Source organism: Salminus brasiliensis, chromosome 14, assembly GCF_030463535.1.
Source record: "Salminus brasiliensis chromosome 14, fSalBra1.hap2, whole genome shotgun sequence".
Taxonomy (NCBI): Eukaryota; Metazoa; Chordata; class Actinopteri; order Characiformes; family Bryconidae; genus Salminus; species Salminus brasiliensis.
This window is the reverse complement of record NC_132891.1, coordinates 32,780,870-32,795,870: the sequence shown is the minus strand read 5'-3', so window position 1 is coordinate 32,795,870 and position 15,001 is coordinate 32,780,870. Positions and strand designations below refer to the sequence as shown.

At 43.0% G+C, this 15,001-nt stretch overlaps 1 protein-coding gene across 3 annotated transcripts in view; it reads right to left on the bottom strand.

Moving 5' to 3' along the window:
- Window positions 1–15,001, bottom strand: part of LOC140576826 (AP-1 complex subunit sigma-2) — a 46,064-nt gene that overhangs the window by 12,554 nt on the left and 18,509 nt on the right. The window contains exon 5 of one of the 3 annotated variants that reach the window (XM_072696460.1): window positions 13,632–13,662. The exons of 1 other annotated variant lie outside the window; for it this stretch is intronic. In XM_072696460.1, coding sequence (XP_072552561.1) covers window positions 13,632–13,662 — 31 coding nt within the window. Of the gene's footprint in view, window positions 1–929; window positions 4,604–13,631; window positions 13,663–15,001 lie in introns of those variants that run through there. One more of the 3 variants, XM_072696462.1, reaches the window with a different exon arrangement.

Here is a 15,001-nt window from a genome sequence, read left to right as displayed (position 1 = left end):
CCTGGGGGCCACAGCAACAACCTAGCAACACCTTAGCAACCACATAGCAACCACTCGGGATACCATAGCAACAATTGACAGAAAATTTAGCATTTAGAGTTTTTCTGGGGCCTGCATCTTTATAATGAGAGATGTGTGCAAAGGCCCTTCTAAAACTTTAGCTTGAGCTAAAATTCTTACCGATCCTGAAATGAGGCTGGCTACCGCCAAATTGGCCTTAAAAATGGGTTAGCTTAAGCCATCAAACAAGCTAAGGCCGCCTAACTATGATAAAAGAGAAACATCAGTTTTACTAAATTGTCCCCAATTAAGTCATTTCCAATTACCAGCTAGTGCTTCCCCATCGCACATATCTGCGATGAAGATGAAGGCTAGCAAGTGTCCAGTGTTTCTTTTCATCACATCATTGGACAGCTCAAACACCCTTGAAGGAGAACACTAAGTGCTGCTAAGAGATACCCTCACTGGCTAGCATCGTGTTAAGTTTTGGGGGGAGAGGGAGGGCCATTTAACCCACCCAGAATGGGCGAGGACAACTACGTTCTCTGGGACTGGGACTCCCAGCCACAGATGGCTGTGGCATCACTGGGCATCGAACCAGTGACCTACTGATGATGGTGAACACTGTGAACATACAATTATGCTTCTTAATCAAACTACGTAACCTTTACCGATCTTCCCATCAAAGATTTTGCAAACAACAGTAAAATCTATGAAGTCAAGTCTTGAAAGAGACGACTGAATGAGTAAAAAATAGAAGCTCGGATTCCTTGGAGAAATCTTTCATACTCCCACAGTTCAAGTGACATCGTTCAGCTGTCGAGAATCAACCCTGACTCAGTGGCCTACTCAATATTAGGTGGGTGGAGCTGAGGCTATGGCTGATTGGTGTAGCTGTCGGGGGGAAAAGAGGACATATGGTCACCCTATTTCAGTTCGCTTGGGTCACTTTATTTTTTTTTCTTTGACAAAAGCAGAAAAGCAAGAATTTGGTTGGACAGAAATATTAAAACATTTTTAATCTAAAAGAAAATTAATTTGTGACTCTCGTTAATTAAGTAACAATGTATGATATTAATGTAATAAATCAAACAACACAAATCTATTTGCTACCATTCGGTCATCCTTGCTCATCGGAATTGCCAGGACACAGTACATTTTACAGTAAACCTCCAGTACACATGGACTAGAGTCAAGTTCTACTTCAGCTCATTATAATAATAAAAATAATAAAAATAATAATAATAATAAAGCATTTTGACCTGCTGCATGCATACTGTTGCCTTTAGCTGTGACCCAGTCTGTGGGTGATGGGTCACAGTTAAAGGTAATGAACGTTGTTATCTTGCAATTCTAATATATTGTAATTTGTGTGTGTGTGTGTGAGCTTTATTACAGTGGCAAATGTTTGCTTTCGTCCTACTGACAGCAGCCCCTATGTAATTAAATGTCTCAGACAGAGGCCAGTAGATAGTGAGCATTGGCTAGGTAAGTACCTGAAGTAAATTATTGCCATAAAGAATAGAGAACATCTGCAGATTGGTAACAGCTCAGCAACTGAGGGCCCGCAGATGTGTGTGTGTGTGTGTGTGTGTGTGTGTGTGTGTGTGTGTGCACGGCTTTGCAGCAACCAACTCTCTCACACTCCAGTGAACGCCCAAATATGTATGATTAGACTGAAGTGCTTCACTACTCCACTCATTCAGCAGCTGTTTCCATAAAATCACCTGAACGGTGGTTTGGTGGCTTGCACTGGCTGATGTAAGCTCCAGTAGTTGATGTATTGCTTAATGAATGGACTGAATGGATCTGTATGTCAAATATACAGGATCCGCAGTGCTGTGCAGAGGTTTTAGGCACCTGATCAAATTTTTAAAGCCATTTTTACTGTAGAAACTCAAAATCCCATCAGAACAGATGCAGATTAACATAAATCCAGTAAAAAGGAACAAGCTCTTCTCATTCTGAAGAAAGAAAGTAGTGAGATCTTGTCGGTGAGCTAGTCTGAAGAACAGAGCTCGGTTTCTCCAGATGCCCTTCTAGTCCAGCCAGCACAGCGTGGAGGATGTGTTCAACTCCATCAGCAGCAGCTCACCTGATTTACCATCATTTAGCACTGACCAGGTGTTGGAGGAGAACTAGAATAATACTAGACTCCATGAGGAGAACTCTGGAGATGTTCTAATGAACACAGTGATGTAAAATTACTACTTTTTGTATTATGTTTTTCTAATATTAGTAAATAAACACTCGTTACCCGGTTAAAAAGCTTCACAGGTGTCTAAAACTTTTGCACAGTACTGTATTTCAGCATATTTCTCACCTCATAGTATTAATTAGAGGACCTAGTTTTGGGTAGCGCTTGTCAAGAGTCAAGTCAAGAGTCTTCAGCTCATTATAATAATAATAATAATAAAGCATTTTGACCTGCTGCATGCATACTGTTGCCTTTAGCTGTGACCCAGGCTGTGTGTGATGGATCAGAGTTAAAGGTAATGAACGTTATTATCTTGCAATTTTGCACAGTACTGTATTTCAGCATATTTCTCCCCTTATAGTATTAATTAGAGGACCTAGTTTTGGGTAACGCTTGCGTAAGAAGCTCCATCACTATTCACAAGGCTAATGTGGTTTGTTTGACTCAAACAGCTCTGACAGAGCTATGCATTCCCCACCATTTCAAATACACCAAAGCCATCTCACCCAGTAGAGGAAAGGCTAGCAACCCAGCTATTCTCTCTGCACCTTTTGTTTGTTCGTTCAACCAGCCATACGAGCACTAACATTAGTGTAGTCCTTGGATGCACATTCAGCAGTACAGTGAATAAGAGAGACTGGGTGAACACAGTGAACACAGCAGGGTCTATAACACAGCCTGTATATGTAGAGCCTGTTCTCTTCTCTTAGCCTGAGCTGTTATGTTTAGTTCTGCATAGCAAGGCTGGGAGTTTTAGACAGAACCATGTGCAGACAGTTCTTTGAGAGGTTTGATTAGTACTTCTGAACAGTTTTTATCATATTTTTTGCTTGATGTTTAACACTCAATTTGAATATCATACAAGCATTTCTGGGTATGTTTCCTAATATTTTAATAACCTCTTAACTGACCTATTCCGCATATCCAGCTTTGTTTTTGGACACGATTTATTCATATCAAACGAGCAGACTAAACTTCTTTAAGAGCAGTATACTGTCGCTGAAAAACAAAAACCTTGCATCTCTAAAATGGCAACTTTACAGGGGTGGACGTCAAAGTAAAAATGTTTTGAATTAAATTCTGACACAACGTAAAGAGCAAATGCCAGAATCACATGATGCAAAAATGGAGATACAAGATTGACGATGCTTTGAATCCTGGGTCATGCTGCCTGCCATCAGCTGCCTGAGCCTGAGGGAATACAATTGGCCTTGCTCTCTCTCTCTTTCCCCACATCAACTCAGTGTGATTCTGGCTGGCACAGGCGTTTGATAGCTGGTGCATGAGCTGAGTACCCGTCACTTTCTTGTTGCATCGGCAGCAGTTCAAAAAGAGGCAGCCCTGGGAAGGTCCTCACTTTCCCAGTGTTGAGAGCATTACAAGTGATGAGGGGAGAGTCCTAAATAGTGGGTTGGGTTATTGGCTATTTAAAATTTGGGGAAGAAAATTTGCTACTAAAAATAATAATGATAATAAATAAATAAATGAAGATACAAGGTTTTTGCATGACAGCAACGATTTCAAAGTGTAACAGTAGTGCATGAAGCCTTCCATTTGAAACCCCTGACATGAAAAGAATACTCAGTTTTTTTCCAGCCTTATCTCCATCTGCCACATCTGCAGCATCTGGTTGATTACCACAGGCAGTAACTGCGGAAGCAACTGCCCAGTGGTTGCCAGTGTGTTTTGGAATGAACAGGTTTTCAGTTCAGTACAGTGAAACGTGTAGAAACTACTGCATACGGTAATGAACTGTATGCTACAGCACGTAAGAAGCAGAAGATGGAGATTAGGGTTGAAAATCTCTGGCGTATTTCTTTAAAAAAGGCCCATGGTAGTTTCAAATCCCCCCAGTAGGGAATCCTACAAACACAGTGTCAAACGCTTTGCAAATACAGGTCTATCCTTGTGTAATCAACTGGTTTGCTTTAAATTATGCAGGCTGAATCAATACAGGCAGTGTGAGGATAGCCTGAGGATACTGACAGTGCTGCAATGGAGACCACCAGGGGTTTTCAGACACTGAAATTCCACACACAGGTCAGGTACAGGTAGATGAGGGAGGGAGGGAGGTAAACATGGAGTGTGAGCATGTGCATTAGAGAGAAGGAGATAGAGAGGGTGTGTGTGTAGGATGATCGTGACAATGTGGCGCTAACACACACACACACGCACACACACACATAAACACATACACACATACACACACAAAAACAGAATGCCGATGAGACTGGAGACCCCGCAGATGCTGCATTCTGATAGGACGGTGGTGGAGGAAGAGGAGGAGACGGGGGCCAGCGGGAGCACCATGCGGGAGAGGAAGGGGCTCAGCATGCATGACGGACAGCCATCAACAGCAGCGACAGCCAATCAGTACACAGGGACATTAAAGTACTCATGTCGGGGCTGAAGGAGAGAGAGAGAGAGAGAGAGAGAGAGAGAGAGAGAGAGAGAAATGCACAAATACACACAGGGAGATATAAACACATAGAATCAGGACCAAGAACAGTGCAAGCTCACAGACAAACCTTTAGGGAACAGGTATCAAACCTAGAGGAGAGAGAGAACGCAGCACAAGCCACGAGACAGCAGGCAGGGGGAATACGGACCAGACAGGAGCTGCGTATACATGCGCACACAGTGCTGGGTGATACAGCCTAGCTTCTATACTGGTAAACTGGCCATTGGAGTGTGGTGTACGTAACTGGTTGAAGCTCCTGAGAGGTGAAGTGAATAACCTCAACTAGGATCTACATAATAGGCAGCGAGTGAACAGGAATTAGCAAGCTTAAGAATCTGATGGCTAGATGGATGGAGGGTCAGGGGTGTGGGGTGGGGTGTTTCTGGTATGCAGTGGTCAGTACCTACTAAAAGTGCTCCAAGGAAGGACAACCAGTGAATAGCAGATAGGGTCATGGGCAGCCAAGGCTTACTGATGCTCATGGAGGCCCCATCTCACAACGTACAGGTCTTATCTCGTGCCAGACATCACAGGACACCTTCAGAGGTCTTGTGGAGTCTATGCCTCAAGGGTCAGAGAGAGATATTTTCAGGCAGGTGGTTTTAATGTTGGGGCTGATCGATGGACAAACACATACAATGCAAAGATCCCAAACTGTGAACCAGCGTTTACCAATCCTAGCTCCCTGATGTTCTCCAGCTCTGTTCAAACCTAGTGGGTGTGTTTGAGTAGAGGGCCTCCGAAACTGTGGTGGACACCACAAGTTTAGAGTTTTGTCTAATCTAGACCACCTGATTCTGACACAGCTTATCAACTTATTACCGGGATCTTCACGGCTTGTAGGGAAAGAGCAGGAAAAGCACTCCAGCACTCCAAATAAGTACCAATCCAATGGATCTGAACACATTTCACAATATGGGTCACCAGCTTTAGGCTTTTTACACCCACCATAACAAGCTCTACGCCGAACAGGCAGTTTCAAAAACAGCCTCTATGATCAGCTGGGCCTTTATAAAACCCATGTTCTCTCCTGCAGCTCATTCTGCTTAAAGACTCCCAGTGCTCATACAAAAGCACTGCTGAGACACAGTATACAGAGTTTCTGTCCTGCCTGTACTGCACAGTTCTGTGCGGTAGGGGTGTTACTTCCCTCCAAGTCAAATTTCTGATTTCTAAGCCCTGCTGGAGTCGACCTGGGACTGTGAGAGCGAGGAAACATGAAACATGCAGGTAAGCCCTGAGGACTGGAGCTGAGAAACGAAACACTGGCCAAATCCACACTTTAAGCTGGACTGATATTTAATTTACAGTGCTTCAAATGAGCTGAAGGACTAATCTGCATTTCTCAAAGCAGTCTCCAACATTTCCAGCAGCTTACTGCCATCAGTGAAGGACACCAGCTATTCATTTTTATTTTTGCAGACACTGAAATCGATGTTTTAGGTGTAATTCAGAATTTCTTCACTATACCGACTACATCCTGTGCTCTTCAAACAGCACCAAGCCAGCCTGCTGCAACATCTGCTCAACCGAACCTAACCCAATTTTCAAGCACCACTGTACTAAAACCATTACTAAAAACCATTATTAATGTGACTATTAGTGACCTCTGTTTCTCCACAGGGGCGGATTACCAGTGACCGCTACTCTACTGAGACTACAGGGGCTCTAGAGAGGAATTCCTCAGACATGTCCACCATATTCACCTGAGCTGCTTTAACTGTGGAACAGACCAGAGGACTCTGCGGACACGTTAGGACCCAGAAGTCCTAAACACACAAAACATCAGCATCAGATGACTGCAGCGCGGGATAAACAGCAAGAAGCAGCTCCAGAATCACGCCACCACGTTTTCCACCAGTCTGACCTCAAGAGAATGTGGAAAACATGGACAGACTGCTCTCCTCTTAAAAAAAAGAAGCAAAAAGCAAATTTCTTTCAAAATTTTCTGTTTGTTCGGTATTTGTCACACACACACTCTCTCTCTTTCCTCTTTTGTGTTCTCCCTGATGTGAATCATCTGCTGTAATACAATTACCAGAGTGCTCAATTTGCTTGCACTCCAATAACACCCTGTACCGTGTATCGCTTTCTCATCAAAGACTAATTAAAGCCGTTTCAGCTTAAGTCCCGCAGGAATGTCTCGGCCTTCCATTTTAATTAAGCTGTAGATCCGACTCCCGTACTGGAGCTTTCCCAGCAAAAGAGCCCCCGAGTCTCTTGTGTGAAATGTTCCTCTGGAATGTTCTTTTCCGCATCGTATCCAGCCCTGTTGGTCTCACTGCCAGATTTGGTGCCTCTGGCTCAGGTGAAAGCCACAGAGTCAGTGTGTGTGGGGGTTACTGTGTGTGTGACTTTAATTAACAGTATCAAAGGGATGGATGGCAAGAATTTTGAGGCAAGGGTTAGGAAGGAAGGGGGGGTAATGGGGGTTTCCGTTTGAAGATTAAACGGGTAAAACTCCTAAAACATGTTTGAGGTAAAAAATTAAAAAAAACAAAAATACATTGAAATGGATGCAAACTGGCTACGTGGAATGAATTAATGTGAAATTAGTTCATTACAAATTTGGAGATTAATAAAAAACTGAATCTGAAATTAATATATTCTTTCCAAACATACACCTCACAGACAAAAGTATTGGGACACCAGCACATGCATAGTTTCTCCTCAAATCAAGGGTATTAAAAAGGTTTATCCTGCTTGTGTTGGAGTAACTGTGTCTCTACTGTCCAGAGAAGAAGGCTTTGCACTAGATTTTGGAGGAGGAGCATTGCTGTGAGGATTTGATTGCATTCAGCTGCAAGAGATAAGTTAGGGAGGTCATGATGTTGGATGATGATCACCACCCCACCTCATCATCCCCAGCTCTCCAACTCATCCCAAAAGTACTGGATGGAGCACCAACTATCATTTCAGAGAACACAGTTCTTCTACTGCGCCACAGCTCAATGCTGGGGGGCTTTATACCCCTCTAGACCTACACGCCTGACATGCATAGGCATGGCGCCAATAGGCTCATCTGGGTTTATCTGCTCCGGAGAATCCTTATTATTATTCTACTGGCGGTTTTTCTCTACAGCAACTAGGCAAGCTGTGTGTGTGAGTGTGCATTTGCACATCTGTGTGAGGGAAATAGCCGAACTCCATTAGAAGGGGTGTCCACAAACATTTGACCATATAATGTACAGTTTGTTCATGACGTGATTATGCTGTGCATTTATAGTAGGCCTTTCACATTACGCTGTTACAGCTTCCGTTATTTTCCACTGCAGCCAATGAGCTGATCCTCTCGCCAGCCAATCAATCAGTCTTTCTGATCCAAAGTCGCTTGGTGTAGAAAAATAAATCTAGTAGAACGTCTTCTCTGGACAGTAGAGACAGTTCCTCCAATAAAAGCAGGATACACTCGTTTTTAAAGCCCTTGATTTCAGAAGAAGCAACGAATGACCAGGTGTCCCAATACTTTAGCACAAATATATAGAGTATATGTACTTGCTTATGCTGTTGTTGCCCCCCCCTCCCGATCAAATGATTTATATTTGATTCAATATAAAATCAATACTCTGATTTAATTTGACTATTCCCTATTCAGTAATGACTCAATGAGGAGCGCCCCCTAGTGTTTGTACGTAATTTCTGATAAAACGGGAGGTGCAATTGCTGCTTGCCATGGCAAAAACCTTTTTAGATGTACTTCTATGGACAGAAAAGAGCAGAAAAGGTTCTTCAGTGTGAAAAACTTCTTACCTTTATGTAAAACAAACCAACCAACAAAAAAACGTAGCTGACCACTGACCACATTATCTTCAAAAATCGTAAATTAGCTTCAGAAATCATATCCCTACACAGTAATGCGCTTCATTAAATGAAAAAATGGGGACAAAAGCAGTTTTCCCTCCAATCCCTGACCTTTTTTTTTCAATCATGTCAAAGAGGACATAATCTTTCAGCCATGTTAGTGGTCATCAAGCATCACGTACCAAAGGTCACCACTGCAAACACAAACTCAAAGCATCTGACAGCAGAGAAGCAAGTGTCTGTGAGGAGGAATGAGGTTTACTCTATAAGCCTCTATAAGTCAATCACACCTATCCCAGCAGGCACCAGATGTCAATTTCTGATTGACGTCAAAACCCAATGATGTACAGTCGGTCAGATCTCTGTCAAAAAAACAACATTGGGTTGACATTGGTTACTTAAAACCAAGACGTACCAACATAGAATTTCACGCTGTGTGGACATCAACATTATAAGGTTTAGCAGATGTTGGGTTTTGGTCATCATACTTCACAGCTAAATGTTTTCACACTATCGCTTGTTTCTGAACCTGGGAGAGTTGTGTACGTTTGGTCAAGTGTGAAAGCTGTTTTCGAGCCCAGGAGCAGCCCACAGAACTGTGAGGTTGCGTGATTGGTTCATTTTGTCACGTGACTGCTTCAACTTATCGCCTGTATGGCTAAAAAACCTTCTCCTGCGAGAACGGCTTCTTGTTTGTAGGTGTTCATGCACAGTGAAATGACATAGCATAGTGACATAGTGCAGTCCTTAGCTGCTTGAGTGTTTGTATCCCTGGAAAATTAGGGAAAGAGATAATCGGATGAACCTAGGCCCTACGATTTGTATGGAAACCAGTGATTATAAGCCCCTCGCCCAAACGAACCCGGAACCGGCCCTGGGAGCGGACTTGTGTGTGGGAGACATAAGTGAAAACGCCCTAAACATGCTTTAGGTCAAATTAATGTTGGCATTAGACGTTGTCTAGATACTGAGTTTTGATCAGTCTCGGCGTCTCGGCCTACACTCAACCAGATAACAACGTCTACTAACGTTGGGGGCCAGCTGGGATACGTTATTAGATGTAATTGCAGCTGTAACTACTTACCTAGACACACTGTAAAAAAAGAAAACCTAACAAAACAAACTAACGAATGAATGAATTAATAAAGGTAAACAAGCTACTACAAACTACTCTGTCCTGACTGAATTTTGAAGGCCTCCTCCTCTCACAGCACTGTGGCTCCTGCCGTCAGAATAGGTGGGTGCTCTTCATGCTTTCCACGCCACTCTCTGGCCATGTCATGCTGACTGATCAATCTCAAACTCAAACTCAAACTCAAGCAACTTGCTGTAATTACCAAATGGGCTGGTGGGAGGGGAGGGGTGGATGGGACTTCAACCCTTTTATAAGATCTCGTCATTGGCCAAACCGCCCCAGTCCTCAGTCTGGCTCTACGAACACACAATCCAGCCAGTCAGAGCTGGTCTTGCTAGATGTGAGCTCCAAACTGGAAGGAATTCCATGTAACTGCTTAGCAGAAGTGACAACCTTAAGGTAATGGTTTGGCCAGTCAGCAAATGTACTTAAAGTCTCATCAGTGTAGCTGATCAGCCAACAGAGCCTTGCTTTAGTTGTGCACTGGAGCTATTATGCTAATGTAGACCGTTTTACATAGAGTAAACTCTCACAAGCAATCTTCTTGAGAGTACTTAACCTCTTAGACTCTGTATGTGAGTCCACACTTTGGTTCTTCACTCTTATTACTACACTGCTGTCATATTTAACACCAGTTTTACAGGCCCTAAAATTGAACCCTGTGGGACTAACACAGTATACCAAACCTTATACTTGTTAGCTGCACTAGCATCCAGTGCACAACTGAATAAATATAAACCTCAGACACTAAGGGTGGGTTCCCAGACATGTATTAAGTCAAAGCTTTGACTAAATTGCAGTTCCAAAAGTAAAGCACCATTGGAAAAGTTTTTTTTTTAGTCAGGAACTAGGCTTTAGCTGTGTCTGAGAGAACTATGCTAAGCACCATTGCTAATCCACTACATATAAAGGGTAAAGGGAAAGTTGTGTACAATTCATTATGGGCCTTTTATTCCATTTTATCAGGCTTGAAAGTATGACTTCCTCCACAAATGTGCCTAAAGCTAGAGGGGATCAGCTAGCACAATCTCATTTGAATAACAGCAAAAACAGCACCAACTAGCTTTCACTTATCATTAGCAATGCTAGTTTTTCCCTCTGAGGAAAATGTGGAGAGCAACAGAGGCAATTTTTAAAGACAGTTATTTTAGGAAATGAACCAATGTAGACTTTAAAACTACAAATGAAGTAACTAGCAACGTGGGAATTATGCAGAATACATAATCACCACATAAAAATATAAGGTATATCGCACAGCTTATTATATTAACACCGTCCATTTGAATTCATTACCACTCAAACTGTAATGCAAATGAAAAAGAGATAGTCGTCCTACCACATTCCAGATCTTGGAGAATGATTTTATGTGCATTTACACAGCTGAAACAGGGTCTCGCAGAGAATATTAAAGCCCTGCTGATCTAAATCCGGCCTCCCTTATCAAAGCATAACCATAATCATTAGAACACAAAACCCAGTCTCAGGTCAGTAGACAAGGGCAACGTCTACTAATTCAGCCTAAAGGAGCCTCGCTGGCTCAGACCACAGGTTAGCGTTAGAGTTGTAAATGGATGTAAGCTCTTTAGCATCCTCCCTCCCTCTCTCTCTCTCTCTCTCATTTTATTCTCGCACGTTCTCTCGGCGGAGCGCACATTTGGGTCATGGCTCAGTGTGCGACTGCTGCCAGGCAGACAAAGGGACTTTGTTTCCGCTCAGTCCGGCACATGGAGCCGGAGTCCGAATGAATCCAGGAACAGTAGTCACGTGACTGGGCCTCGCTAGGTCTGTGGTGACCGGAGACCCGGGTCAGAAATGGTTCCAAATCCCTGATTATGGTTCTTAGCTGTTGCCTTTGGTAAAAATGGTCAGCACACACCACAGTAAATCATGTCTCCCATAAGCACATCTATCAACACTGTTCTAGCTGCTAGATTCTAACTACATGGATAGTCTTACAACACCCGAAGGCGGATATTGTAAGATATGGTGCTCTACATGGAGGTCTGCTATCCTGTAGATTCTAATTTCAATTCAAAAGTCTAATGCACCGGGATCTGACGTGTCCTAGACTTAATAACAGTAGCTAGAACAGGTTTGGTTAGATCAGGGTGAAACTAAAGAAACTCAGAAGAGAATAGGGGTCCGGGAGCAAGACTGACACCTCTGATCTAAACCAGGTCTTATTCAGAATGTACGACACATGGCAGCAACACTGTTATCCTTCATAAAAAAATATTTTTTTAATGATTCAAATCAAGCTTTATCTAAGACTATTAGGGAGCGGCCTAAGCCCTAGAATATGGGCCCATTAGTCCACAGAGTTTCCTGTAAAAAAGTTGGAAAAGACTGCTTCCTAAATGAAATGCAGTCCATCAGTACAGCTAGGTACACCTAGGCACAACAACACTCTCATGTGATGGTTCGGTGGTACGATGGTACTCTTTATAATATTAATAGAAATCAATCATTTATAAGTATTCTGACCAGAGGAGGACAGGTTTCTTCCTCCAGCTCTGAGAGAGCATTTCTTTGCCACTGTTGCCTCTGGCTGGCTCACCACAGGGTTTATGTATTATGTGCTGTTGATCTTTTGTCTTAATGCTGGATTTTCAGTTGTAAAACGTGTTATACATACATATTCAGGCAGGTGGTCTACACTCCATGTGTAGAAACCATGACCTTTGCTGGTTTATTTCTTTTACCACTACACTCTTACTTATGATAAAATAAAGGTGCTCCGAATCATATGTCATAAAAGACCCACTTTTAGTTTCCTAAAGAACCATTTTTATAAAGAAAAAATCTTATAATTATAGACATATGGCATTATTTTATAACATATAAAAAAATATATATTATATACTATGTATTAAGTACTATTGTATTATATAATAAGGCAAGATTATATTATATAATTGGGGATGCCAAATTCTACCCTGTTCATGTGACCCAATTGGGCACTATTATGTTCATGTTAACTTCACTACCCCAACACTAGGAGGGTAATGACTAGCACAGACTAGTCTCCTCTGTCACATGTAAAACCAGCCATCGCCTCTTTTTTAACTGCAGCTGCTGCAGCAACGGAGGATACCATGGCTCCCCAGCTCCAATACAACAGCTAACAGACGGCTGTGCTGACCAACGTCACACTAGGAGTAAAGTGGGAGGGAGTCAATTATGCTCTCTCAGACACTGGCTCCTGATGGCACGCAGCATGACCCAGGACTCTCGGATCATAGTGGCAGCACCTTAGTCCACTGGACCAATCGGAGCTGCAAGAACCACTTTAGTCCAGGTTTAATAAATCTTCTCTTGATGTAAAAGGCTCTTTACTGATTTAGATGTTCTTCACACACACATACACACACTCATCCCTGTTACATAAATGTGTGTGGTGGTAAAGGAAGTGAACCAGCGACCAGAAGGTCATGGTTTCAAGTCCCAGGACTGACTGAGCAGTCCAGCTTGTGCCCTCGGGCAAGGTACTTGCCCTGGGCAGTGCTGCTCTGCTGGTGGCGCTCTGGTGACTGGGCCTAATTAGGCAGCCAAATGACCTATTTCCCTTGATTAATAGTGTGTATAACAATGCAAGACACGGTATTCAAGTCTGACCACTCAAATCTCAGGCATTTTACAGGATTTATACTATATATACATATAAATCCTTCCTAAACGTCAGTGTTGTTGCTGGCATGCAAGCCCCCCAATTCTGATGGGCTAAACGTTAAATGATAGCTACTAGCAGAAGGCTTTGGGGTACAAAAGCAAGGGGGACTACAGTCTGATTGGATTTTCTAATCCAGTGGTTCCCGATCCTGGTCCTGGAGGACCCCCTGTCCTGCATGTTTTAATGGTTTCCTGCTTTAGAGCACTAGCATCAACTCAGGAAGGGCTTGTTAATGAGCTGATTAGCTGGATCAGATATGTTGGGAGCTAGGTATAGCCTATAATGTGCATAAAGGCATGGGTTTTCTCCAGGACCAGGGTTGGGAACTGCTGCTCTACATCAACAGCCAATAATCAGCACACTATACCTGGAAAAAGTCGGATCTGAAAATCTAGATTCTGTAAGATCACAAAGAGAGAGAGAGAGAGGGGAGAGAGAGAGGGACAGAGAAAGGGGAGAGGGATGTGAAGGAGAACAGAAAGAAAGGCAGAGAGAAATCATGTCAAGTGGAGTCAAAAGAACAGAAAGGGAAAAAAATCCCAAGTACTTCTGTGCTGAACAATGACAATGCGCAATGACAGAAACAAGAAACGGAGAAGAAAGGAGCAGAAAGAAAAAAAACAACAGAATGAAAAGAGGGATAGCTGGCAAAAGGCACTGAAATGTCAGCAGTAATTATCCTGCTGAGATAAAGAGCAGCTGCAGTGTGTCAGGCTGCTTCTGCAGAAGCGCACGCCGCTCGCCCAACAATGATATCTATTTCTGTCATCGGTGTGCGCGCTTAATCAAAGGCCATCAGAGCTTGCAGGCCTGCTGTAATAAGTGCCATTTACTTCACTGTGTGATTGCGAGTGTGACCACTGGGGGTACAAGTAAAGGTTGATACTAGGGGTGCAACAGTCGCCTAGTTGTTGACGTCATCATGCGTGATCCTCAAGCCATCTAGAAACGATTCAGGAGCCACGGATTAATCGCCATAATTGAACCATAGTTCAAGTTCAAGTTTTTTACAGTTTTGTCATGCATGGCACAGATACCTTGGGTCAACCTGTGGCAAAGGTGCGACGCTCCTGGCAGCTTTAGGGAAGTCACTGTGTAGCAGCTTGGGGCTGGGCAATATGGTAAAAATATTATAATCACGATATTTTACGGGAATTTCACGAATGCAGACAAAATGCATCAGAAGTGAGAGACCCTATTCACAGCTATTGAGATACTCTCCCGTACTGAGTACAGTGGTTTATACTGATAATCTGCTGCTCTTCGGCTAATTAAAGCACTGCTCTTTAAGCACTGGCGATATCCACGATACCCATGATACATTTCCCTAATGTAGCTGCTAATAAGTGACTTATACAACTGATTATTGGTGGTTGGTGTGGCGCAACAGATAACACCACTACCTGCCACTGAGCTACCACACCATGTGGGAGACTGGGTTCGATTCCCGGTCTGGGTGACTGCTGCGCTACACCAATAAGAGTCCTTGGGCAAGACTCCTAACACTACATTGGCCCTCCTCTGTAATACGAGTAACCTTGTAAGTCGCTCTGGATAAGAGCGTCAGCTAAATGCCATAAATGTAAATGTAAATGTAAATGATTATCATGCTCTAATACCTTATCAGTGCTCACAGGAAGCTATTGGCTGGATATTTTTGGCTGTTTGTAGAGGTGACGGCAGCGCATAAATGGATGAGCCACTCTCATCCCAGTCATTTATTCCAAGATTTGTTAT